At 38.7% G+C, this 26,235-nt stretch overlaps 2 protein-coding genes across 2 annotated transcripts in view; one reads left to right on the top strand and one right to left on the bottom strand.

The window, feature by feature from the left end:
* The window catches only part of CDC73 (cell division cycle 73), a 101,621-nt gene that overhangs the window by 45,644 nt on the left and 29,742 nt on the right, over nt 1-26,235 (top strand). The gene's annotated exons all lie outside the window — the stretch shown is intronic.
* Nucleotides 5,512-13,884, bottom strand: B3GALT2 (beta-1,3-galactosyltransferase 2). Its single transcript, XM_052667057.1, has 2 exons — nt 13,267-13,884; nt 5,512-8,713 (listed from the first exon to the last, which is right to left on the bottom strand). Exon 2 carries the CDS (start codon nt 8,575-8,577, stop codon nt 7,309-7,311), a length of 1,269 nt encoding a protein of 422 aa, XP_052523017.1. The 5' UTR covers nt 8,578-8,713; nt 13,267-13,884; the 3' UTR covers nt 5,512-7,308.

Here is a 26,235-nt window from a genome sequence, read left to right as displayed (position 1 = left end):
TAATTTCCTCATAATATCAAGAGGGGCATTACTGTAAATACCTCCTGAGCTGAAGGTGCATTTATACTTAGGAACCATGTAATTAAATTATTTTTATTTTATTCCCCTTTCGATGTGCTTTGTGGTGCTAACAGCATAAGCTTTGCAATTGGCTTTTTGAGGAACAGATGTGTAGTGCCCTCAGGTGTGTGTATGATATTTAGTCTTATTTTAGAATCTTAAGTAATGTGAAGAGCATATCTAAATTACAGTCTCATTTCTTTAAACTGTTGTGACATAATGTTATTGTTTCCCAAGTGAAAAAAGAATAAAATGCAAAGCTTTAAAATATTCAAAGATCTTATAATGGGAAATTGGTTATTCTCGTGATTCACAAGGCTGGACAGTTGAATTTGTACATCTACAAAAATCAGTGCCTAGTTGGACTTGGGAGGAATGCCTATAAAAAGGCTGGAATTTGCGGTAAGTGGCAGTACTAAATTTTTTTACATGAAAAATTTTAGACTGAGTCACAGATGGCATTTTCCAGTGATTCATTTTGTTTTATGTCACATCAACCTATATATTATGGCACAACAGGCTTTAACTGTGACGTAGCTTTTCTTTATGTGCCAAATTCATACTTGGCTTAGAGATTATGACAAGCGGCAGTGAATGAAAGAAACTTAGACTCTCTCTTAATGTTTCATTAGACCCAATGTCATTTAAATGCTGGATATGTTAAATTTTTAATAAAGGCAGTGAGTTAGAGTTTTGTTTTCCTTGGTGACTTGTTTGGTATTTTATTAAAAAAGCATTTCTTGCAGCAGTCAGTTTTTTCTTGTTTTGAACCTTGGGCTTATTGTGGTGTGGGAACACTTGGCCTTTCCCCAAGAAAGATGTTGTTGACTTCTCAAGAGTGGAGGAATTCAGCATTTTTGTGATGGCACAGACTTCTAAAAAAAATTTAATATAATGCAAAACTTTGTTAATATGTCAACAGGAAGAGCTGGGAATATTTAACTTTTTGAAGGCTTCTTACATGCTGGCAAACATAACTATTTCCTCTGATCTGTTTGTCATCTTAGGAAGTCTTGAACTTTTAAGGGTTTCACACTGTTCTCAGTTTTCTCATCTTGTTTCTATTGAATCAGTTGCAAGACAAACCTGTTATCCTCAGAACATTAGGGTGAGTAATGCTTCACACCCTTCTCTTTCTAATGAGGTAAATATGTAGAGGCTTTTCCATCATGCCCAAGCTAAGTATCTGAGAGATCACAGTAAGTGGTTCACAGAATATTGATGTTAAACAGCTAACATGTCAGTTAATATTAGATAAAGCTTAAATAGGCTAGAAGGAGGTGGATGAGATTGTCCTGATGAGCTTGTCTTCGGAGATATATTTCCATATTCATCAGCATACTTGGGCCTTCAGTGAGGCAGCGTGTTTTTTTTACTTGAAGAAGTCTACAGTGGCTACATGTTGGTAGGCATTATAGCAAGACACCAGCCACTGCTTACCTCCTCCTTGCTCAGACAAATGATGCTGAAAACACAGCAGTAGCAATTTTGTTCACCCTGTAGAAAGCGTATTCTTTTCTCACACGTTCCCAGGTGAGTGGAGCCCTTTGAGAACATTCCCATCAAGCATTTAAGCAGTCTTGACTTATCCACCCAGTACAGCATCTGTGCACGACTTAAGCATTCAAATGGAAACCTTTGAGACAACATAAAGCTGTAAGCCATGAGCATTCCCTGTGCTACAGGAACTTGTTTTGAGAGGAGTAACTGGAGGTTACTATCTCGGTCAGAAGGCTTTGACCACAGGCATTGCTGGGAGAACAGCATGGCTCGTACCCTGTGGTTTGACTCCTGCACTGGTTGGCTCATGGAGCACAACGCATCATTACTATCCTCCAGTTAGTGTTATTATGAAAGCTGTCAGATTTAACTGCTGAAGGGAGCTCGCTTAACTGTTGCCATGGTAATATGAGAACAGCAATGTGGTAGTTTTCATCTCTATCCCATGTTCAGCTGAATTCTTATGTAGTCATTTCACTATGAGGTGAAGGTACCACATTGTACCAGGCCTGGCTTTCTTTCAAGTTAACTAGGGACAAATGAGAAATGTACCAAACCCCGCCTTTGGGGATGAAATGCAAGTCCTAGGGAAAACTGATCGAGTTCTCTGTGCTTATGACTTGATTCTGTTGGCACTCCTGTATGTAAAACTGCCCCTCTGGAGTTCCTGACCGGCTCTTCATGCCATCATGCCATTTCTTGTAATTGCTTTGGAGCAGGCTGTAATAAAAAAGCTTGTACTGCAAGCACAAGCTAGAAGTTTAGTCACAGGAATGAGTTTACTTTAGATTTTTATTTCCTCTAGGAGGAGAGAAATGCAAACACTCATCGCTAGAAGTTCAGACGATGCTTTCTAATTTGGCCTCACTTACAGAGCTTTTCTTTATGACTAAGCCTGCCCTATTTATATGGGACATGTGTACTTCTTAACCTGTATGGTGTTGATCAGCTGCTGTGGTTTTCATTTTGCTTTTTTTTTTTTTTTTTTTTTTTTTTCCTTCCCCCCCACATTCAAGAGCTTTTTTAACTGACCTACTGCAAGGTTGCTCTCTGCAGCCCTCCCCCATCCTCCTGCCATAGAAAGCCTTTAAATTCATTCTTGCCTTGGGTATGAAGTAAAGAGCTTGTTCTCTGCTTCCTGACCTACATTTACAAGTACAGCACTGCCTGGCTGGCGGTGCAGCTCCGTGCCTCTCTCCTCTCCCTGTGCTCTCCTTCTGAGTGGCCTGCAAAGCAGAGCTGGACATGGGATTCTGGAACGAATGGGCTAGAGATTCCATCTGTAGTAATACAGCAAATGCCATGTATGATAGGGATGATCCCCAGTCTGAAATTACTGGGTCAGGAAGGGTAAGGCTCTGCTCTACCTAAAATCCCACATTGCTTTCTAAGAAAAAAATCAGAAATGAAAAATGAAGATAATGCTTTTAAAATTCCATAGCTGTAGTTATCATAGTGTAAATAAATTGTCCAATGGTTACTTGTGTTATCTGACAGCATGAAGTAAGGATTGAAAAATGTGTTCTCAAAATGGAAAAAAAAAGATACAAACAACTGTTGATGCTTTAGCAAAGCAGTTACAAAGCTTGCTAATAGCTTGAATGTAAGTAGTAACTTCTGTGTTAGTGTCATCTCTCTTTCATCTCCTCCTGGAAAGTTTTTACAAATGGCAATGGGCATTCATTCTACGGATAAGGTTGTAGGTGTTTTGTTGTTGTGTTGTTTTTGGTTTTTTTTGTTTTTTTTGTTTTTTTGTTTTTTTTTTTTTGCAGTGTGGGACAATGTAGGTATTTGAGATCTAAGTGTGATGCGGTATTTCGATAGTGTATTGGGACAATGAGCAGGGATGGTGTTGGGGCTGTCTACAGCAATGGCTTCTAGATTCTTTCCCCATGCTCAAATCACACCTGATCTCACATTGATTTTGAGTCGTAATATCTGATGATATGTTGTTAAATTTGTAAAGATGGCCTAAAACACATTGACTGCATTGCAGAGAGAGCAAGTTTTTAAATCACTGTTTTAGTCTGCTTGACCTGACAACCAGTCTGTCTTATTTTCCTTGATCACTGCCACGATATAATTTTAAATTCTAGAGCAGAGAAATAATTCATAGTATTTACATAAATATCTTAATGGACACTAATCTTATTTCATTTCCTCAAAGGAACTACTGAGGCTTGGAATGCCTTTATGTGTAGTTTTTTTCCACATAGAATAGATCATGAACCTCACCTGTGAGAAATGGATCAGTGGTTGGGAATAGGGTCAGCTTTCTTACTCCGGCAGCTGTACTTGTGCGATTTCCATGCTCAAATGCGATGTGGAATGATCTGCAAATAATTCTGTTTACTAATACAATTGGAGACCAACAAACCTGTTGTTGGTGTAAGATACTTGTGGAACTTTATTTTGGTTGTCTAATATGAATGCTTAAATTCTTAGTTGAAAGTTAAATGAAGAAATATTACTAAACTCATTTTACTTGGTTCTCTTGCTTCGTTTTACCAAAGTATTTCTTTGCTGTGATGATGGTGCTGATGATGATTATTTTCTTTAATAAATTTAGAGTCATGTTAGATGTTTTTGTATTTCTTCTCAAACTGAAACAAACATACAGAGACATTTAAAGAGAAAATTACACAAATCTTGGTAAGCAGACTAGTGTTTTTTGTTTTTTACTGCATTGCAGATACATTAAACTCAGATAGAAACTTGTATCCTACTAACAACGCATTTTTAGTCCTGCTTTATGTTGGATAGGATGTGTGAAAACTTGTCAGAGGTTTTAATGACATTAGTAATTGCACTGTTTTTTAACATCAGCTGTTTTTGTGCTCTTCTACATTGGGTAAATAGCTTCAACTCAAGCTACAGAGTGGTAACAACACAAAGAATGCAAAGAGATCTTTCATTCTGTAATTGCATATTTCACCATACAAGCTCTCCCTCCCATTTCTGAAAGCCTCATAACAGACTGCAAGAAAACAATACTTGGACACAAAAGATTTAAGTAGCTGTTGACTGTTTAGATAATGGTTTGAGTATGTTATGTTTATAGATTATTTTCAAATTATACTCAAGTACTAATTCAAACTTCTAAAAATTGTCAGGCTATTAAAAGAACATTACAAATGGCTTTTTTTTTCTTTTTCTTGCATCATCTTATATTTTAACTAGAAAGAAGTTCAGTGTGCTGAACTCATAGGTATTGTAGCATAATTCTGCCAAACTCGGGCAGATTGGTACCGTGTATGAGCTCCAAAGTGGAGTACCCGAGAGGTTGTTTGGCTGCCAAACTTCATAATTAAAGTGCCAAACTATTTAAGGTTTAGTTATTAACCTCTTGGACAATGTCCAGAAGCCAGTAGCAGCATTTTGAACTAGCCAGAGTTGGGAAAATCCAAGTAGAGTACATTATATTACATTCTAGCTTGAAAGTGCTGAAGGCAGGGAATGGTGTTGAAGCCACCTCCAGGAGGGAGGACTGTGTCCTTGGCCAGCATGACTCAAGGAGAGGATGCTTGTGTGACTGTATGTCTTCTACAGCCAAATGCTCCTGGGTGATACGTGGCTTTCTCTAGTCATCTAACAATTGCTTGTGATTGTTCTAAGCTCCTGTAGCATAGTAATAGTTAATAAGGGTATAGTTAACATAAGCCAGGCAGCTTTCAGCTGATGTATTAGCTGTGGCTTGTGTTAGCTCAGAGTGTGAGGAGAACTACAAATGAGTGTTCAAAGAATACTCCCAAAGACATTTTCTGTTGCAGCTGTGTCACATTAATGCCAGTAACTTTCAATGAAACTAAGTCAGTGCACTTTCAGTCTGGTTAGTTTGAGAAGACCTTTGTGCAGATATTTACTATTAAACACTCTTGCTTTCCACAGAAGTGCCCTCTATTATTTGAGGTATGTAGGAAATGCACAAACACATGATTATCATACCTTAAATACAGTGAGTGATGGTTTATTGGAGGTCCATGCAAAAAAAAAAAAAAAAAAAAGGATGAAGAGCAAATTCCAATAGCCTTCTTCAATAGGACTTCCTGGCATTTTGTAGGAGTGCTAGTTCAGTGTGACACCGTCTGCTTAAATGTGTGAGGTCCTGGAAATAGACACTCACAGTGTTGCTGAGTGCTCACTTATACCATTCATCTTTTCATTACAAAGGAAAACAAACACCTTTTGGAATCTCTGTATCTTTACGTGGAATGAAAATTCCCCTAAGAATTAGGGGAAATGAGGAAAAGTCAGGTAATGCTGGCAAATTATTTCCTCCTGATGAGTAGCTTTACCATTAATAAGTGAAGTCTGAAGGGCCATAAATATAATCAATTTTATTAAATAATAAAAGTACATCAAATAATTGTGTTTTATCCAATTAAAAAGTACCGGTCAAACAAAACTAATCACAGTTCCATCCTTATGCTGCTAAATCACAGGTGAGTGTTGCTTACTGTGACAAGTAGCAATAACCTGATTCCGATGCAACACTGCTTCACTGGAAAAGAAACTTTGAAAGTTCTGCTTGTTTAAAAAATGTGAAAACCTGCAAGTAGATTTAGCCTACCTGCAGGTAGATTTAACCTACCTCTCCCATCTTGTTTTCAGTGACAGATGTTGTAGTTTTAATTTTTAATTTTTCTTCCATTTTGTTTTTGCCCATAATTCTATCTGGAAATGTCAGTCTAATGGCAGTCCTTTCTTTCTGTAAGGTAAAGTTTGGCTTAATTTACTCTTGCAGTCCTATTTTAGCTTAACTGATCCTTTTTCTGATAGGCAGTAAGTAGTAAAACAAATCAAGATTGAGTTGGTTTTCTCCCTCTTTGTACAAAATGGGACATTTTTGAGACTATGATGAAAGGCTTTTGCTTTTCTTTTTAGCCTTTGGAGCTGTCTTGAAGTTATGTGAGAAAATAAACAGCAGATTGAATAAATCTGCATGTAGGTGCCAGTGCTGCTTGGCACCTGGATTCAGTGGCTCACCCTATAACTTGTAGAGAATAACTTGGAAGAGAAACTAGACCTGAATTGAGAACACCTGCTGTGAGTTTCAGTAGGAGATGTGCAAAGTAGTGGTTTTCTGAGCTTTGTTTTCATTTATTCTTTTTCCCTAGCCAAAAAAGCAACCTTGCTAGAAGTGGACTTACTTGAGCGAAGCACTTTTGCATTGTTTTAGAGTTTGTTTAATGGTGTCTTAATTTTAAACGTGTTGCTGCTAAGTGTACTGCATTTCTAAGAAGTGTGTAGTAATTTTCATGTGGTATTTGAAGGTAAGATTCATCTCCCCTTTGTGCATTTCCTTTGCTTCTTGTTTTTTGTTTTACTAATAGCAATCCTAGACAAGAAATTGTTACATTTAAAAGAGCAAGAGCTATGAATGCATTGTCTTAAAAATAAAATTTGTGTGGAAAATATGCTCAATTAGATTTTATTGGTACATAAGTCTGCAATTGTACCACTGGAGTGTGCATGCTTATTATTGCACATTAACACAGAAAATCATTATATCTCCATTGTCTTTTTCCTCAAATTTGCTGGGAAAACCTTTCGGTTATGGTTTTATAATATTAGTGTTATCAAGAACTATACTTTTTTCAAATTAAAAAAATAATTTTCAGACTCCACTATGTGATGGGCATCAACTAAAGGCTGTCCCATTAAGCTCATCCATTTTCACTGTACATGCGTTCAGCAATATTTACAAATTGCACATGGAATACATTTGACAGAGGGAATGTTGTCCTTCTAGTGCAGTTTACGATGGCGATACCTGCTTGCTTTCTCTTTTGCTGCATTGGCGCAGGCATTGTGCTTATTCTGTTGTAAGTGGTTCCAGTATTTGATCAGTTCACTAGGTTGGAACTGATGGGAGGTAATTAGGTGGCTATATTTACAGCTGGAGTAAGAAACTCGCCAGTGATTGAAGACAAATTCGTTGGGTGGAGGCATGGGGTCAATTCGCAGCTTGGCAAGGCAGATCCCCACATATACATCCTCTAAATGTAAACGTCTGATGCCTAGGGAGACTTTAAAGATTTTTTCTGCTAAATCTCCAGAAAAAACGTAACCTGTTCCAGAGCAGAATACAGGGTAACGTTCGCTTGGATACAAATCAGGTGGCATATACCACTTGCTATCCTTGTTCCTGTTAGGCGCATAACCTCTCATTAAATATCCTGTAAAATATCTGTGCCTCGGAGGAAGCTCTGGCTTCAGAAGCTTGTGTATTAAGTACTCTGTATTGACAAACATATCGCTGTCAGTTTTCATGACGTAGGGAACGCTTGGACAATGGGATGCAACCCAGTTCATTCCCATCAGAGTTTTAATGGTTAAATTATAATAGGTATCCAAGTACTCTTGTTGGATGATGTCGTGGTACTGTCTGCTTTCCTCCTGTATGGTACGCTGGAGGTACCCGCTTGTCTTGGTACTTAGCCCCAGCAAGAAGATGCGAACAATTTGAATGCCAGGCGTCAGGCTTTCATTACCCCAGGTCTGTCGAATGGCCTGTCTGGCTTCCACTTGGCCAGGCTCTGCAGCTATGAGCAAAATCAGGAAAGGGACCTTCTCCTGGCATTTTTCAGGCTCGTTGATGATGTATTTGAAGTGATATGAGGTTGGATGCCCTGTGCCTTTCTCATTGTAAATACTTCCGTTAGCGCTGAGGGTGTTTTCCAAGCCGGTTACTCCTTGCGGCGACAGGTCAGTGTTGTTGGGGTTGGTGACTGTTTGAGGCCTGAGGGTCTGAGGTACGGCGTCTTTCCACATGTTCCGTAGAGAGCTGTGGTTCATCTCGCTTTTTGTAGATCTAAATCCTCGGATTGTGTAAGTCATGGGATTTTCTCTAAAGCTCGCCCTGCCTGGCAGCCAGTCGTGATGGTTGAAAAAGAGAAACACAGCAAAAAGAAACACGAGGGAGATCAGGCCAATAAGATGGGTGCGAAAAAGCGACCTTTTGGTATTCCAGGTCATCTTTGCAAGGCAGCAGTGTCGTCTTCTCCACTGAAGCATGTTGTAAGAATCCAACAATGGGGTGTGAGACAATGGCCAAGCAAAATGCTGTTTGCTTCCTTTCCAAAACCACTGCTATTCTTTGGTATTCATTTCCTTCTGTTCATGTCGAGTAATTCTCTGCAAATGGCTCTCTCTGGAAGGGTTTAAAGAGAAAACCAAACACATTTTTTATTTTACCTGCACATAATATGAGGCTACAATGAGAAAATAGATAAAATAGATAAAATTGAGCTTTGTTTTTTGAGGAAGCAACACATAAATAAGGTCTAGGGTGGTTTTTGTTTTGTTCTGTTTTGATTTTTTCCCAAAAGCCAAGCTTGTTTTACAATCAAAATTACTTGCTTTGTTAGGTTTTTAAAGTGCATACTTTTATGATAGAAGTTCTGGAAAGCATCCTGGGTACCAAAGATGAAATAAATAGGGAAAAAAAATTATGCTTGCTGGGAAAGTGTAAAGGAGTCTTAAATAGCATCATATTTACTGACTGTGAAATCCTTGTGCAGTGCTTGAGGAGGGTTGAATGAGAAGAACTCAAGAGCAGCTGGAAAGTTTATTGGCATTAATTAAAATGGATGTGATGTGTAGAGGCTAGTATGGCTCAGTTTAAAACTCCTACAGTAAAATGGTTGTGTGGTGGTAGTGGGACAGACGCTGCAAGGTTGATGATGGCAGAGTTCTGTTAGTCACAGTACACTGCCTGACGTGTCTCCACCGGCCCTGACTGTGTTCAGAAAGTCAATGAGAGAAGGTGCACCTGTCAAAATTAATTTTCAGGGTCCAGTAACCTCTCTGCACAGTGCTTAGATGGTAACACACAATAACAATTTTGGTCACCTTTCAGACACCTTTAACCCTCTGCTCCGCAATGAAAGAGCATTGAATATTTGGCTTTCGTACCAAGCTGGCATGCAGTTGATTTACTGTTAAGCTGTTGAGTTGTAGTGGATAGAGATCTTAAGTAAATAGTGACATCAACATGAAGTAAAGCTGCACAGCAGTAAGTTACTTTCTGGCAAGCTGTCTGATGAATGTGATTTTTGGTTTTTGTTTCCTCTGAGAATTTAAATGTAACTACTATACTTCTATTATCGTGCAGAAAGGTGAAGTAGTGGTAATAGCAGCTGTAACTGTAGGAAAGAGTGCCAAAATAGTCTGCAGTTCATTTTCTCCTAAATTTTTTTTTCATATTCAAGAGCAGAGTCAATATGGCAGCTTCATGATGCTGCATATTAAAAGCTGATCACATCGTCTCGAAAATGAGCCTTTCACTGCACAGTAGCAATTCGTTTGTGATTTTCAATTTGCTCTAATTTATTCCTGGGCCCTAGGGTTTTGTATAGGGAAAAAAGGATGACAGCTGAACAAGGCTTCCACAGAAAATGCTATTTTTAATATAAATGTGTAATTTCTTAATTACTTGGCTATCTTTTAAAACCAATATTTGGATTAATTTCTGTGTTTAAAAAGTAAGTAACATGTTATATGGGGAAATTACACGATTTTGCACAGTAAAGAAGTAATTTATGAAGAGATGGCTTTTGAATAATATATTACTGTGTGTGAGTAACATTCAGTTTGCTGAGTTAATGCAAAGGAAAAATGAGATTTCAGAAAGGATAAGGACAGGTGTGTAACTAAACTTCATTTTGATTACTGTGTGAGTTTATATGTAAATAGAATAACCTATATGCAGAAGACATTGCTCAGTATTTAGAAGCAAGGAGGAACTACTGCTACAGTTACAGAGTTGAAACTGTAGTTTGTCTATCTTATTAACCTCCACCAGGAGGAGCAAGTAAGTGGGGATTTTAACGGATTTGTAACCATAAACGTTATCTAAAACGGCAACAGTTTTCCTTACTTCTGAGTGAAAGGGCGAAATATTTGCCTAGTGATACATTGAACTCTTCCCTGCCGTGCTGTTACGCAGATGTTAGTGAGTTGTGTTCTGAAAATATTTGGGATTTTATTTTTTCCTGAGCTACCTTTCTTAAAAATTATCTTCCAGCCTTCAAATGCTAAGCCTGTACTTGAAGTATGCTGTTTGAGAATTAATCTCTAATTCCACGCTGCTCTGTTTCTTGGCTCAGAAATTATACCTTAAATAAAAAGGAAATAAGCCCCCAATGGGGAAGATGTGTGTTTATCCGACCGCTTGCACCTTCTTTTACATGCCTAGAAAATAAAAGCCTGCTCTCCAAACATAATTCTTACTTTCTCTGCAGTGTGCAGTGTTTTAAATGAGCACTCAGCTATTTGGGATGAATATCGCTGCATGAGCAAACATAAATGTCACTTCAAAGGATATCCTAGATCTCAGGGAAACTAATTGTTCGATACGGGTTTGGGAGGCAGCAGTGGGAATATTTGATTAATTGCCACTGCGTTTCATGTGCATGCAGCTCAGGAAGAAGTGAAAACAAGAATTTCATGAGGAGATGAATGCAGAACAGCAGCTGTAATTCAGAATTAACTTCGCCACGCTGAATTATGCACTATAAAACTTCAGTCATTAGGTGCAAATACTTTGGCAAATCTGCACTGTACTACTCAGCTGTTTTTAATTTTTATTTGAAGTAGTGTTTTCTTGTGCCACCAATTTCACACAGGAAAAGAGAGAGTCTTGTTATAGGAACATTTGTGTGAACTGAAAACTGCTTGCAGGTGCTGCCTTTCTTTGTTGCACAGAGAAATTGCCCCAGAATGGGGTTGTAATGTGTGAAGTGTTTTGTGGCTTTATTAGATTGCACGCTCACATACTGCATATTAAATCTCTTATAGTCTTAGTCTCATCTCTCATCATAAAGACTTTTTTATAAAGAGAGTCCTCTCTCATTTGCATGTTTGCTAGATTTTTTCAAGGTGGAAGTTTCCTGGAGAGTCTTAGATCCCTGATTGCCCTTTCAAGAGGCTCTATATGGATAAAGGAAGGACCCCCCCATCTGTTTCCTAGCTTTATAGAAATTAAAGCTAGAAAAAAAAAAACACCAAGTAACACTGTATATCAGTTTGTTTGCAATACAGGTGTAAAACATCTCAAAATATGCAGTGGATAATAAGCTTTTGAAACACAGCAATTGCAACAAAGCAGAAAGCAAATTACTAACTATAGCCCAAGGTCTCCGTGCAGTCACCTTGTGCTCTGAAAGCATGTTGTTGCATACAGCTGTGCCTTTTGAAGATAGGACTTATGATGGCTCTTGAATTTTGGCACTTGGCTGTGCAGTCTCTGATGTATGATTGAATGCCAAATATATTCACTGTGAATGCCTCTTGAGTTTTTATTTGTGGTCTGTGCTCTACTAGTGTTGTACTTTCGGTTCTGCTCTATAATTACAACTTTGCAGTCTGAAGCATTCGACTCCCTGTTTACACGTTCTGCATTTTCATATTTTGATTTGTGGGCAAACCTTTTAATCAGGGGGAAGAGTTCAAAGGAGCCTGAGCCGGTGTTCTGATGAAGAGCAGCAGCTGTGCTTTAGGCCTCACAGAGTCATGCCCTGGTTCACTCCAACTGCACTCAGTTTGTGCTCAAAACAGGCAATAATCAAGATAAGCTCTGATGTTTAGGTTTTGAAATGTCAGATAGGAAAGTGGCACTGCTGGGAGGCATGCTGCTCTGGGAGTGCTGCTGGAAAACAGGGTCTTTTTTTTTTTGTTTTAAAACTCCTGGAAAGGCTTTAAAAGTGATGTGAGCCAGGTGAGTGCCTTGCACAAAGTAAACACAGCTATGTTGACAGATTAATGATTTATTACAGCTTATTGGTAGGTTCTGTAGAGAAGCATTTTCATCCCATAGTGTATTAAATTGCTATACGTTTAGATCTTAAATTTGCACCGTAAATAGCGAGCTGTCTTCCTGCTTGTTTGCCACAATTGATGAAGTATTTAAATTAAAACAAAATGTGGAAATGAATGACAATTAGACTGAGTGCCATTTTGCAATCCAAGTTAAACAGTCAGTGTTTTCATATTAAACAGAGATCGTAATGATGGCATGAGGTAATTTACGTGCTCACCATTTTGAGTGCACAGTGTGTGAAGGTTTTCTTTTGGGATGTCAGTGGAGCCTGATGTTACTTGTAAAATGTGGTGCCTGATTGCGCTGCTGATGGTTTAGATCATGTCCAATCTTTTGCACGCTCCCAAATTATGCTTGGTCAGTATTAGCCTGATGACATTTTGCTGAGTTTAAGGGGAGGTGGGGGGGGGGGGAAGCAAATGTGAGAAGGGTCTGAAGGTACTCCTTAGATAATGTAATTTGACTGCATGGTCTGTTTTGATGGTTCTCTGTGTGTGCCCTATCATGGCCGTTTTATCAGTGCTTTAAGATTACTTCCGATAAGGATTAATTCTGACCTACTTTGAGAGGATTTCTAACTAGTTTTTTTTTTTTCCCTAAATTGGAGGGGTTTAAGTTTTTAATTTCTCAGTTAAATGCAATCATTACAGCAGCCACATTATCCCTTTAATCCCTCCTGTACCCACAGCAGGCTGTAAGCAGTACATTAAACGTGTAAAGTAGTGACATTGTTCTGCACGGTGAAAGGAAAACCTGCTGGAATTTTTTCCACTGCTCACAGACACCTTATCTCTGGGCTCTGCAAATTAGGAATGATCATTATCTGTAATGGCTGAAAGGTAACAGACAATTGAATGAATATCACACACAAGGATTTGACATACCTTCCCTGGTCAGGCCATTTATGGTGCGAGGATTATACCCACAGAAAATAGTTTTGGCACGCCATCACTTCAGCAAAAAAGATGCTATCGAACATGCGCACATCCCCCAACAGTCTGCTTCCTGCGATTGCTTTTCACAGTATCCAATCTGTCCATCTGTCGGCTCGTTGCTGTGTTACCTTCCTTGCTCATAAGTGTTGTCCTTGTCTTGGGGCTTTTTGTTCATCCTTCAAACAAAAGGACAGTAGTTCTTGTTCGTGCTCGGCGGTCGGGGCTGTCTGGCGTTCCCAGCCGATAGATTGGAGCTTTTACATCTGGTGTTTCCCTTGTCGGACAATGCAGTGCTGTGTTCTCCTCTTCCCAGTATCCATATTTCTAACGGTAATGTTAGCAGTGAGTGCTAGCACGTAGTGGTTCAGTTGCCTTTAGTAATAGGATTTGTCTCTCTTCCCTCCTTCATTGTTGCTAGGCAGTAGTAGAAATGGTTTTGAGCTGTTTTAACTGAGAATTCTGGTCTATTAAATCCATTCCCGGAGTCCTTCGGCTGCTGCACAGGCAGGCAGCAGTTTAAATGTGGGCTTTGACAGATGCTGTCTTCTGACAGAGCAGAATTTAACGTCACTGCTTGGCTGAATCCCACGTGATTGTTTGCATTCATTTTGACTAAACCCAAAGGCAGCCAGAAACCTTCACAGACTCTTCCGCCTATTTGATAAATGATACATATTCAGCACAAGCACGATGATAGGTGAATAGTATAAAAATTGTATGATGATTAAATGAATGATTGAGGGTTTTTTCAAATTGTTTTCACTTTTCCTTGACACTGTAACTTATGATTCTCTGGGGGATTTTTAATGTGAGATGTTCTATTTCAGTATTCCAAGGGCTGTTCTGCTTTGCAAAGGAATTAGAAGCATTTAAACACCACAGCTTGATTTAACCCATTTGGTGCTCTCAGTAAAAAAAAATTTTTTTGTGCTTCTATGGTGAGGAAAAAATATATTTCTTTGCTCATACTTGCTTTACGTATTTCATATTTTTACCGTATAAAAGCTGCTTTTTGTAACCTTTGGTTACAAAAAGCCAGTTGAGTTGGAAGACATTCATGTATTAACTGTTAAGCCTTATTTCTATTATTGATGGATCAGAAAGTATCTTTCTTACATTACAGGCATATCTGTACCATAGAATGTTTTTCTGCTCCTAATGGAATTTGGGTTCCTGTCAGTAATTTCTGTCCTGTCACTAACTGGCCATTCTGTGCTGACACACCTCGTTATTTTTGCTGTATGCTTTAAAAAAATCTCTCGGTAGGGGATGCTGAAGATGGCAAGCTAGCAGCATTCCTACCCAAGTGTTTGTCCATCCTTTTTTGAAAAGAGAATGAATTCAGTGCTTTGGATTGATTTTTTTTCTTTGTTTGTTTAGCTAAAGGATAAAGAAAATATAATGGGTCTTTCATATGGTATCTCTGGTTGGATTGGGAAGGTGCTTCCTTTGCTAGCTCATAATGATTCTTCAGACAGTTGCTGTGTTTTACTATTCTAGATGCATGATCTGGTGACTTACTAGAAACAATATCGGACTTATATTCCCCTAAATCACCTATGCATACTTTCTCTGTTAATTTAGTCTTGTATTTAATGTATGCGTTTCCTATTCTAATGACATTTTCTGCAAATCCTATCATCTTACCTAGGACTGTTTTAGGAACATGGCGATATTTCCTAAGTGTTTAATACAAATAAAACTTCTCCATTCTAGAAATCTTTAATTTCAGGAAAGCTGGAGGATGGGCTGGGAGGCAGCTAGCGAGGGAATGGAGAGGGAGAGGAGATGCTTCCAGCCAACACTGCTTACTGCTCTGGGACTTCAATGTCTAGTTCAGAACCGGTGTTTTCAAAGAATGAATGTGTGCCCCTTCTACTGGATTTGCAATTTAAACACACAGTTTATGTTTACATTTCTGTATATTACATAGGGTATGTAGTCTGTTGCTGTGTGTGTGTGAGGTTAGCAATGTCAGCTTGCTGTGTTCTGGACTCCCAGCAGGCAGTGAGATACTCATGTGGTTAACTTAACCTCTGTTGACTTACTTTGATGTAAGTAATGTAAATCTTGACTGATTTTTCAATCTTCAGATCAGACATATAAGAATGTACTTGAGAAACAAGTCTAAATCTCAACAGAAAGCTCACTTAGATCCATAGTGTTTCCACTGACAAAAGTTTCTGCTGGCTTAATTTACTCATGTTTCTATCCTTCCTAAAGTGCATGTCCAAAGGGTCGTGAATTCTAAGTAGCACGTTTACATGCTGATGTTTGTCTCTTCCCATAAATGCTAATATTGAAGGTACAAAAACCTCAAGGGCCATTTACTTTCCAGATAGAAGGCAATGACATTAGTTCTGGCTTTTAAATTAAATGACCATATCACTTGTGCATAGGCTGTAAAGTTCAGGCAGAACTGTTATGTGTTGCTATGTCAAACTTGACATCTTGCAACGTGAACAAGCTGAATCTGGAATTTTTAAATCTTAGTAAACTATTTCTTCTGATCACCCATTGTTTACATTTAAAGGATGAGCAGGTCTTAGTTTATCTTGTGGAAGTGTAAAGAAAAGCCCCTTTCCCTGCCCCCCTCCTACCTCCCTTCCGACTGATTTCTATCTGTGTATGTGATGGTAGGCTGAGATAGTCAACATTTCAGAAAAAGACTTCCTTTTATAGAACTTTTTTTAGTACTTCTATGCAGTACTGTGTGTTCCTGGGTGTTTCAGGAGGGCGGAACTTGCTTTGCTCTGTAAGTGTGACCTGAAGGTTTAAGTATCTTGCTGTGGTAATGGATTGAAATGAGCTTTATTTTGGCCAACTCTCACTGTGAAGGGTCAGTGGTCTGCTTGTTCTTGATCCAAGGAGTAGTATGTTCTCTGATGTTGCCATGGTTACATCTTAAATTAGAAGGTGCAATGTTGGTGTTTGAAATACTTAGATCTACTAAGGCTAAGGAGGAGTTGTAGTGATGTGCAGATGTGCTGTGTGAATGTAAGGAATGCTGTAGAGTTAACATGGCCAGTGCAAGGTTGACTGTGTAGTGAGTTATACCAAGTTAGAAGCAGATGCAGGAAGTCATTTAAGGTAAGCAGAGTAACTTGTGCACAAGACTGATAATTGTGCAGAATATCTGTGCAAAGCAGAGGTGTGTGACTTGGGAATATTTTATCCAGAAATCTTGAAAAACTTACTTTGTGTAACTTTTAGGGAGCAGTCATATCTTGTCAAACTAGTTTTAAGATAAACTAGAGCCTGGGAAGGAGCCATTTAAGTAAAGCTTTCTCTTGGCAGCAGTAACAGAAGTTTCTCAAATGAGTTTACAGTGGTTGCAACAGTCAGGTGTACTGCTTAGAAAGATAATTTTCTGCTTGATGGCTACAAGTCCCCTGAAAGTTAAACTAAATACGTGTATCACAGCTGACACGTAAATTGGATCTTTCTATACGAGTCATGCTTTATGAAAACTCCGCAAATACTCTGCAAAGATTATTGCATTTTATCAGTGTAGAATGTAGTATTATTTAAGTTTCAACGTGTTGAAAACCCTGTTAATTGACAATTCAAAATGAGTAATAACAATGTTTTCAAGGGTGGTTATTTTTACTTTGAAACTTTTCTTTTTCCCTCTGGAAATGTTTTCATACAGAACGTCATAAATGCTGATCTTTAACTGTGTTAAGAATTATACATACAGCCAGTGTGGCCGTTGGTCTTAACGATCCAAAAAGGATACTTTTCCAATATATTGTTTAGAGCAGAGGGGATTACAGAGTATTTCTAATCTGAGTGCCTACTCTGTGATCACAGTGTATTTCTTAACTATCAGAAGCATGTTTGTAACTGAGTGAAAAACAGCAATCTAGAAACGACCACAAGTGTCAGTATTGCCTGCCTTTATTTTTCTTAAATTTTCACTATTTCTTTGTCAGTTCTGTAACACATCTCGCACTTGCTGCGTTTTGTGTAAATGGTCAGGATTTTGCACTGTTCTAATGGCTCCCAAGTGTTCCTACTAACCTTTGGACGTATAAAATGTAAAACACAAGTACAACAGTATAGATCCATCTTCAGTGGCTATGGAAGAACAGAAAGGGTTTCCGATAACTGAAAGTGTGTACCTATTTTTATGTTCTCTAATGAGTAGTTTATAATTGTTCTAATCAGTCAGTAAGCAATTTAAGCACTTTGCAAAATTGTTAGGGAGAAAAGACCGGATGATCTCTCAAAGGCAGGAGGGCTTAGTCCACCATCTGCCCAGTGAAACATTTCAAGGGGATTTTTCACAATTGAGTCTTTTTCTAATAACTGAACAGACATTCCAGCTACCCAAGAGGAATTAACTCTCAGGATTTCTTACAGCTTCTTATGAAGAGCACAGGTCTGGAGTGCTTCAAAATGCAATTGAAAAGCCAAAATGCTGTTGCTTTCAGTCTACTACTCTGTTCTATTTTTGCATTATATGCAGATTTTGCGTATGTGCTGTTTAGAAACAAAGCAGATCTTCTCTCAATAATATAGTTTTGTCTCTCACAATTTTTTTTCTTTACTATATTCGGATTTTTTTTCATGTCTTTCCCCCAGGCTTTACATGCAATTATTGCTGATCTTAAGTGCTAAATGAAGATTTTCTTTCCAGGGGATGGACAAAATTTCATTTAGATTGTGCAGCATCTTTGGTCGTGCAGTTCTCCCCTGTTGAAGTGACGTGCCAGTGGTAGCATTTTCTGCCTGTCACAAGTGTTCTTTTTGCATTCTGAGAAGAGCAGGGACTTTATGAAGCTTTGATTCAGCACAGCAGGGAAGAGAAGGCCAATGAGCACAAGTACCAAACATTCAGAGGCAGTTTAAAGACTGTGGAAAATAAACTTACTCTGCTAGTCTTATGAGACTTTTTCTTTCCAGGTGTCTGCTCTATAAGATCAGGTAGCCCCAGCCACTCTCCCTACACTCCCAGCATGAACTTGACACTTTTTAATGAAAACAGAAATTGTTACAGAAATTGAGATTTTTGGGGAAGAGCTTGGCTGTTGCAACCTGCTCAGCTCCTTCTTTCTGCACCATCTGTTCCCAAAAAAGCTTTAGAAAGACCTTTTCCTTTTGGCTGCCTTCTGGTTTTTAAGGCGTCCCAATGAATTGAAGAGCTGTGGCCCCCCAAGCTCACTGTCAGGGCACAGGCCTCTCCTGCCCACTTGGGCCGCTTCTTTGGGTTGTTGGACATGCTGCATGGATCCTTGTAGGCTGATTGAGAGACTTGCAGGTCTTGATGTTCATCTTCTCACCAACTGTTGTGGTTTTTTTTTCACCATTGTGCCTATGATTTGTATGAATATGGAGGCATTTCATCAACCTCTAAAATTCCTACTTCTTTGTAGTAAATAAAGTGGAAAATCATGATGTAGATATTCAGTTAGTGTTAAGTAGTACACTGAGTAGCTGCAAATCTCCAAGCTGCCCAAATTTCATCTGTTTGGGGTGTGAGACTTGTATTGATTCTTTCCATGTGTCGTATTTCCTCAAGAGCTTTAGTGCATGAGTTTCTGCAGCTCCATTCTGTAAGTATCCTCATTTACAGCTAGTTTTGTGGGATATAGAGGATTTACAGTGGAAACCACAAAGCTTTAGTAACTGTCTTAAATACCTGAGGCCTTTTCTTCTAACAAGAATGCTTAAACTGAGAAAGGCAACAAAATATGTGGAAAACTCCTTTCTCCAGTGATCCCTGTAATAAATTTAAGTAGTATTTGTTAATAGTCTGTGTAGAACTTGGATCTTAGCTTGGAAAGTGAGTCTTTTTTTTAATTATTATTATTATTTTAGAGCAATTCCTTGCTGTGTTCATGGATGTACTGCTGAAATTGCTTCCAATGCCCTGCATGCTAGCTAGTTTGGTAGAGTTACTTCAGCTTGGCCAGAGAAATAAACATCTGCTATTTCTCAATAGTTGTTCCGTGCTGATTCCCTCAACTGGAAGTGATTTCCAGCCATTGTATATTAATAAGTTGTTTTATCATGTATTGTGCTTAAATTCATTGAACCGATTCCCTGTTGCTTCAAAGTAATTTTTATTCTTGTGGAAGACTTTATTTGGAAGCAGGTATTCATTTGTCTATGTTTCTGATGGACAAAGAAATTGTCCTGCTATATGAAATAACTTCCCATATGCTCATTTTCTGGTCTATCCTATGGACTTTGTCATTCGATTTTGGAAATTCACTTCTACACTTGGGCTGGGACAGTCCCAGGTGTTTATACAAACTGAGGGAAGATCTCCTTGAGAGCAGCCCTGCGGAAAAGGACTTGGCGTTCCTGATGGACGAGAAGCTGGACATGAGCCAGCAGTGTGTGCTTGCAGCCTGGAAGGCCAACTGTGTTCTGGGTTGCATTAAAAAAGGGGTGGCCAGCAGGGAGAGGGAGGTGATTGTCCCCCTCTACTCAGCTCTTGTGAGGCCCCATCTGCAGTACTGCATCCAGGCCACAAGAAGGGTGTGCAGCTCCTGAAGTGGGTCCAGAGGAGGACCATGAAGATGATCAGAGAGCTGGAGCACCTCTCCTGTGAGGAAAGGATGAGAGAATGGGGCTTCTTTTGCTTAGAGAAGGCTCCAGGGACATCTCATTGTGGCCTTCCAATATGTGAAGGGAGTATGCGTGTATATGAGGATGGATAGTGATAAGACAAGGGGAATGGTTTTAAACTGAGGCGGGAGGTTTAGGTTAGATATTAGGATATAAGTTTTTCACACAAAGGGTGGTGACGCACTGGAACAGGTTGCACAAGGAGGCTGTGGATGCCCCATCCCTGGAGGCATTCAAGGCCAGGCTGGATGTGGCTCCTGGCAGCCTGGTCTGCTGGTTGTGCCTGCACATAGCAGGGGGATTGAAACTAGATGATCATTGTGGTCCTTTTCAACCCAGGCCGTTCTATGATTCCATTCTATTCTATGATGATATTGACATAGAATAGTAGTTGAGAATATTTGCCTGAGTTCTGCTACCCTAAACCATACTTCATTTGTTTTTTTCTACAATTAGTGTTGTCTAACGGGATAAAAAGCAGAGCTCTTACACGTCTTGTCCATCTCAAGGCATAATGTTAAATATCAGCCATGCTGTGGACAGCTTTGTATTGAAAAGAAAAAAAAGGTGTATTTTTAATGCAGTAGACCAGGTTTTATGAATTCAGGACAAAAGGATTTTATTTCTAGAAGAGAGATGTTTTTGTAACTCTTAATCAGCATTTGCAAAGCTTTCTATCACTGATCCGTCTTAGTGAAGTGAATTTATAGGGAGCATCTGTCATCTTCTTACAAAAAAAAAAAACCCAAAACCCATAAAAATTGTTGTACTCCTAAAAATATCACAGTCTCATGACCTTGGGCAATGGTTTGTACTCGGCAGATTTTCAGGTTTTCTCTCAAGGATTTGCCTAACTACGCATTCAAACTTTTGAAAATGCCTTTCTTTTTTTTTTTCTAGTTAATGCACATTTGAGCTTTGCTCATATGCAAGTATTATGGTCTACAACTTGTTAAGAAGGTAGCTGGCTTTAAGGATACTAAATCAAATTTTTTCCACCTTTGGGTCCCCATCTTGGTTTGCTTTGGAGTTGGTTGTTTTGCCATATACAAAAACCTCTGTGATTGTTATTATCAGTAAGAAGCATGCTGATGTAAATGCATGCTGAGGAAAAAAAAAAAAAAAAAAAAAGGCAGGAAACAGTGGATTTCTACTTTTATTCACTTTGTAAGCAAGCAAAGGAGTACAAACTGCTGTAATGAATTTTGCTTGGAATAAGACCTGAATACAACAATTAGTGTAGAGGGAATCCGTGGATTTGAGAATTTAGGTCACCTCACATTGAAATGTTATCTTCACTGTGGAAAAAATACCTTTTGCCATTCAAATTTATTTATTTTTTCATTGACCCTTTGTAGCGCTGTGTGAAAATACGCATTAATATCTGTACTTCAGTGCTGGGCTTCCATCATGATAAAAAGGGGTTTTGTTCTGTGCAATTAACTTGGTTATCTGAGGTGGGCAGGGGAAATGGAGTGGGGAAAAGAGATATGCCAGTAATGTGGGAAATGCTGGATGCAGCGGGGAAGGAGCTGGTTTTTTGAATGTCTGTACCTCTCAGTAGCAGGTTAGTTGGGATCAATGCCAGATTAAAATTGGATCTGTGTATTCACATGATAATGCCTACAATCTAATAAGCCTGGTGGAATGTGGACCATTAGGGAGCAGATGCATCAGCCTGCTCTGAGTGGTCTGGTGGAGTCGGCTTGGTCCCGTGTGGCTGGAGCTAATAAGCTCTGATGACTCTGTGTAGAATTGCCTGCTTGTTCTTGAAACAATGCTGCAGCATACATGAGATGCTTGCAAGATTTATAAATAGTAGCTCCGTGCTGTGTGGCAGTGCTGCTTCTGAAGCCCTGCTGGCATGGGAAGGGAGCTAGCTATGCTTCTGTGAAGCTGCCCTAAGCTAATGAAATCGCTACATCAGAGAAACCTCTCATCTAGAATGGAAAATCTGCAGCTCGGAATATTTGATTACAGTTGATTGAGAACTGATGGCAAGAGTAGGTTGGGTTTTTATAGAATGGCTTTCATAGTGCCTTGTCATAATTTCTATCTAATTTTCGAATATTTCTCTTCAAACTACACACCAATCAGTGACAAAAATGGCTGAGAAGAAAAAGGATTTTCCTGTTCCATTGAAATAGCATGTATTCATTTACACGAGAATATGACAGCATAGGAACTAAGAAGAGCTAAAGAAGAGAGAACTCTTTTCTTACCTTTTCACAATGTCTTTTTAGAAGAACGGAGGAATAAATACGAATGTGTGGAGTATCTGTATTTATTACCAGCCTTTTTAATTAAGTGTATTATTAATATATGCTGTCCTTTCTCAAAGGCGATGCTGCTGTTTTGGTTTGGTTTTTCTCACAAAAGCAGAGCAACAACCAGCATAAGACAAGCAAGGATGAGCCCTGTGAAATTGCATCTTTTTCTGACTGGTAAAGCTCCCTGAAGCACATACAGAAAGTTCCAGGGTGTCATAACAGAGGAATCTTGTTACCCTTTTGTGATATTTTTTTTTCTCCTTAGCGAGGTCATTCTTGGCATTGAAAACCATACTTTCTTCCAAAACATTGTTCTCTGTGGCTTACTCATTTTTATTTCCTGCCACTTAAGTGCTCAAGAATTTTCCAGTGAAGGGATCTTACTCTGCAACAGATTGCAGTGTGGGGGGGGGAAAAAGTGTTTACTTTTGCTCACTGATGGGAGGCATATCAAAGACAAAACTATTTGAAGTAACAGGACAGCTGCGAAGGCTGAAGGAGAGCTGAGGAGCTGTTACTGCTCAAGACATATTTCCTTCAGATATACTGTGAAATCTGTGGGATCATTAAGGACAGCTGATAGTCAATAAAATAGGAGCAGAAGAAATGGAAGTTGCGCTGAGCCCTACCTGTGTCTGTCCTGCCTGGCATGGTATGGTTCACAACTGGAAGCTACTAGTTAAGTTTGTATGTGTATGCATATGTGTAGAAGAGAGGAAAAAGCCATTTGACAACTTTTAAAACTTGTTTTAAAATACATTTTGAGTCTGTTCATTTAGTTAGAACGTTAGGCTTTTCTGCAGGGATGAGTGAAGTTGATGTAAGTCAGAGTATAATAGGGAGATCTGTAAGTTTGTCGACTTTTTGTATGGCTCTTATCCTGACTCCATCTTTGAATAGAGTGGCCCCAGAGTGTAGGATTGAAGACTTCGCCAGCTGACCTTCATTTAAGAGGATTGCACTTCTGAACTGCTGAAAATACAGCTGTGCCTTAGCCATTTCAAACAGCACCAGTATTATAAAGCAGATTTCATAATGCATAGACAGAAGCTTCGAAATGGGCTGTCTGGCATATAGATTGTATATAAATTGAAAAAAATAAAAGTTGGATGTTCTCGTCCTTGTGCTTTGAGAAGGGCTTAATTTAATCTTCACTACTAAAGAGAGAGGAATAATGGGAATTTAGATAAAATGCCTAAGGAAGCTGAATGTAGAGGCAGAAGGCAAAATGGAAAAATTTATCTTTGTGATAGGGCCAGAATTCTTCCTTTTTTTTTTTTTTTTTTTTTTTTGACATCATGTATTTTTTATCAATTTTGAACAATTACGGTTAATTTTTAATACAGACATATATCATGGACTTCTACTTTCTACAGTAAGGTGGTGTTAATTCAGCACCAGCAGTTTTCATAATGTATTTGCTACATGCACACACACACACACACACACACACACACACGCATACACATACATGTTCTTTATATGCATGCTAATGCAGAACTGAAGTTGATTCTTTCAATCTGAATGTTAGCTGAGAAGCACACAAGTAGCAAGCATTTGTGCTATGATGAAGATGAAATATATTCTACTATTTATCATAAATGTGAGTCTGTGATGCATGAGACTAAAATACTGGTGTCTCAGGTGACTGTTGTACAGTGATTAAAGCTGTGGTTTTGTTGCTTGTTTCTACTGGTTGAAGGGAAACCCCCCCATCAAAAGTCAGTATAGATTTTTGACCAAGAGTCAGATTTTGAGAACGCAGTTAAATGAAGGTAACTGAAAACTGAACGCTGAGCACAAAACAAGGTTTTAGTTAATAGGGTTTGGGGAATTACTTTATTATCTGTTAGGGAAAATAGAGATGTGGCCCAGGAAATCCAGGATTTGGAGTTTCAGTGCTTTCCTAGCTGTTCTTGATTGTGTGTTTAGTCGTGTAATTTAGTGTTACATAGTAGTGATTGTTGCAAAGCATATTAAGTTTTTAATGTCAACACCTAGGGAAAGCTACAGGCCTGTTAGAATTACCCACTAAATAGAGAGTGCGGGGCAGAAATTTTCATTTGATGCTTCTTCGTAATTTTGAACAAAATCAAATTGTAATTAAAATCCTCCAGTGAGATTTATCCAAGTGTGAGTACATACTGAAATGGACCTCTCTGTCAAAGCTGAAAGGTGAAAAATTGCAGAATGGGATCATAAGAACCAATACACATACAGAAGTACAAATATGAAAGCACCAAAGTAGCGACATTGCATTTTTGTTCTGGATGTTTAACTTTAACAGTGTGCGTGCAACATGATAATACAGTCCAAGGAAAAGACTTGGACAGTGTAGAAGATTGTAAAAAATCCTATGACTGATGAGAGCGACATGCTTTTCTTGTGCATTTTAGAAATATTCAAACTTGACGTTACTGAAGATGGTTAGTGATTCCTAATAGTGGCAGGAGCAGCCACGAGACAATGCTGGGAAGCACAGGCTGTTTTTTTGGGTTGTTTTTTTTTTTTTTTTGCCATGTTTTCTTGTATTAAATATGTAAAGCATAAAGAACTGGAGGCTTTCAGACTCTTAAAGTTCAGTATTTTGAATGGGATAATATTGCTATGCTGCTTATTAACTTTGTAGGTTTAGTTCGTGAAATTTATGTATTTGTATTCCTAAGAATGGAACCATGCCTATTTTTTTAATATATATATGTACATATAGTTCATATACATATATATGTAGATATACATATATGTACATTTATATATGCATGTAGGTATATCCAACTCAGATAAATAAAGTATGTCCATAGCCTGAATTAGAATGTGGGAGCATGTCGTCGAGGATTTCTATTGTTAAAATCTGGAAGCAAACATATTGAGGACAATAAGACTTATTACTGGATTGAAATTAAACCTGAAGTCATTCATTTTACTTCATACAAATACACAAAATCAATGTTTAGGAATAAAGTAACATTGCAATTAAATGTTGTGATAGTTTTTTAAACAGTGTTTTTTCACATGGCACCTATAGCGAGCTTGGAAGTTAAAAATGTAAGGTATTTGTATGCATTGAGAAGGGTTGGTTTTGCCAAATTGTCTCTTTTTAGTGAAATAAAAGATTAGTCACGAGATGACCAACAACTTAGTGTTCGGAGACAGATTGCCATGTGTTGGCTTTCCCAGTTTGTGTGTGATAAGAGCTGAGACTAGGTCAGTTCCTTGAAACAGATTTAAACTTGTTGGCAGGAGTGTGAGCGAAGGAGCTGGGGAACAGAATGTGCACTGACACATGTGGGCAGCACTCCTGCAGCCTCAGCTAGAGGTGCCCTGCCTGAAAAAGCCTTTGTTTCAAGGCTGTGTTTCTCTCTCCCAGTGTTTTAACTTGGAATAGAGCCGTGTTTATGTATACTCCTTGGCAAAGAGATTTCACAGGGGCATTTCTGATTGTACGAACTGTAAACATAAGGCTTAAATGAGGCTTGTGACAAAGGGGGAAACAAATGAATTTGCATTCCTACTGTGGGGAAGTGGTAGCTTTTGCTGCCATTACGATCAGCAGTGCTGGATTCCAGTGTCAAAAGGCAAACTGAGACCATCCATTGTTCTTCTTGCACACCAAAAACCATTGTGTCTTGTTTTGACTTGTTCCCATCTTCATGGTACATACTGCGTTTCTTCCTTACTGTCTATTTTCTAAGTTCTTGAACTAAAGTGATAGGATGTGTAGAGGAAGAACGAGATTGGAATCTGCTTTAGGGGCTTTTCTTTATTTTTTTTGGTATGAGAATGTGGTGTTTCTTTCATTCTTCAATATATTTTTTTTTAATATGGCACCTTGAACCTGGCAAATTCCGTAGCTGGAACAGGACAAATACAGGCAATATTCCAGGAGACTCCAAAAATATGTCTGGCCTTCCCAGCTTGAGGGAGTTGCAGCACGTGTGTATCTGTAGTGCATGAAGTTGCAGATAGCATCAGACGTTCATCCTGGACCAAACTCAGAAATTTTCACAGTAAATTACTGTGCTGTTTCTATCTTGATAGACTATGTTGTACAGGTATTGCTTGGCTCTCA

The sequence above is a fragment of the Tympanuchus pallidicinctus genome, unplaced genomic scaffold, assembly GCF_026119805.1.
Source record: "Tympanuchus pallidicinctus isolate F22 unplaced genomic scaffold, pur_lepc_1.0 scaffold7, whole genome shotgun sequence".
NCBI lineage: Eukaryota > Metazoa > Chordata > Aves > Galliformes > Phasianidae > Tympanuchus > Tympanuchus pallidicinctus.
Note: the sequence above shows the minus strand (reverse complement) of the source record. Positions and strands in the feature narration are given on the sequence as shown.

Bases quoted from the DNA above. Each gene is read 5' to 3' on its own strand.
- B3GALT2 (XM_052667057.1), bottom strand. From the start codon at position 8,577: ATGCTTCAGTGGAGAAGACGACACTGCTGCCTTGCAAAGATGACCTGG.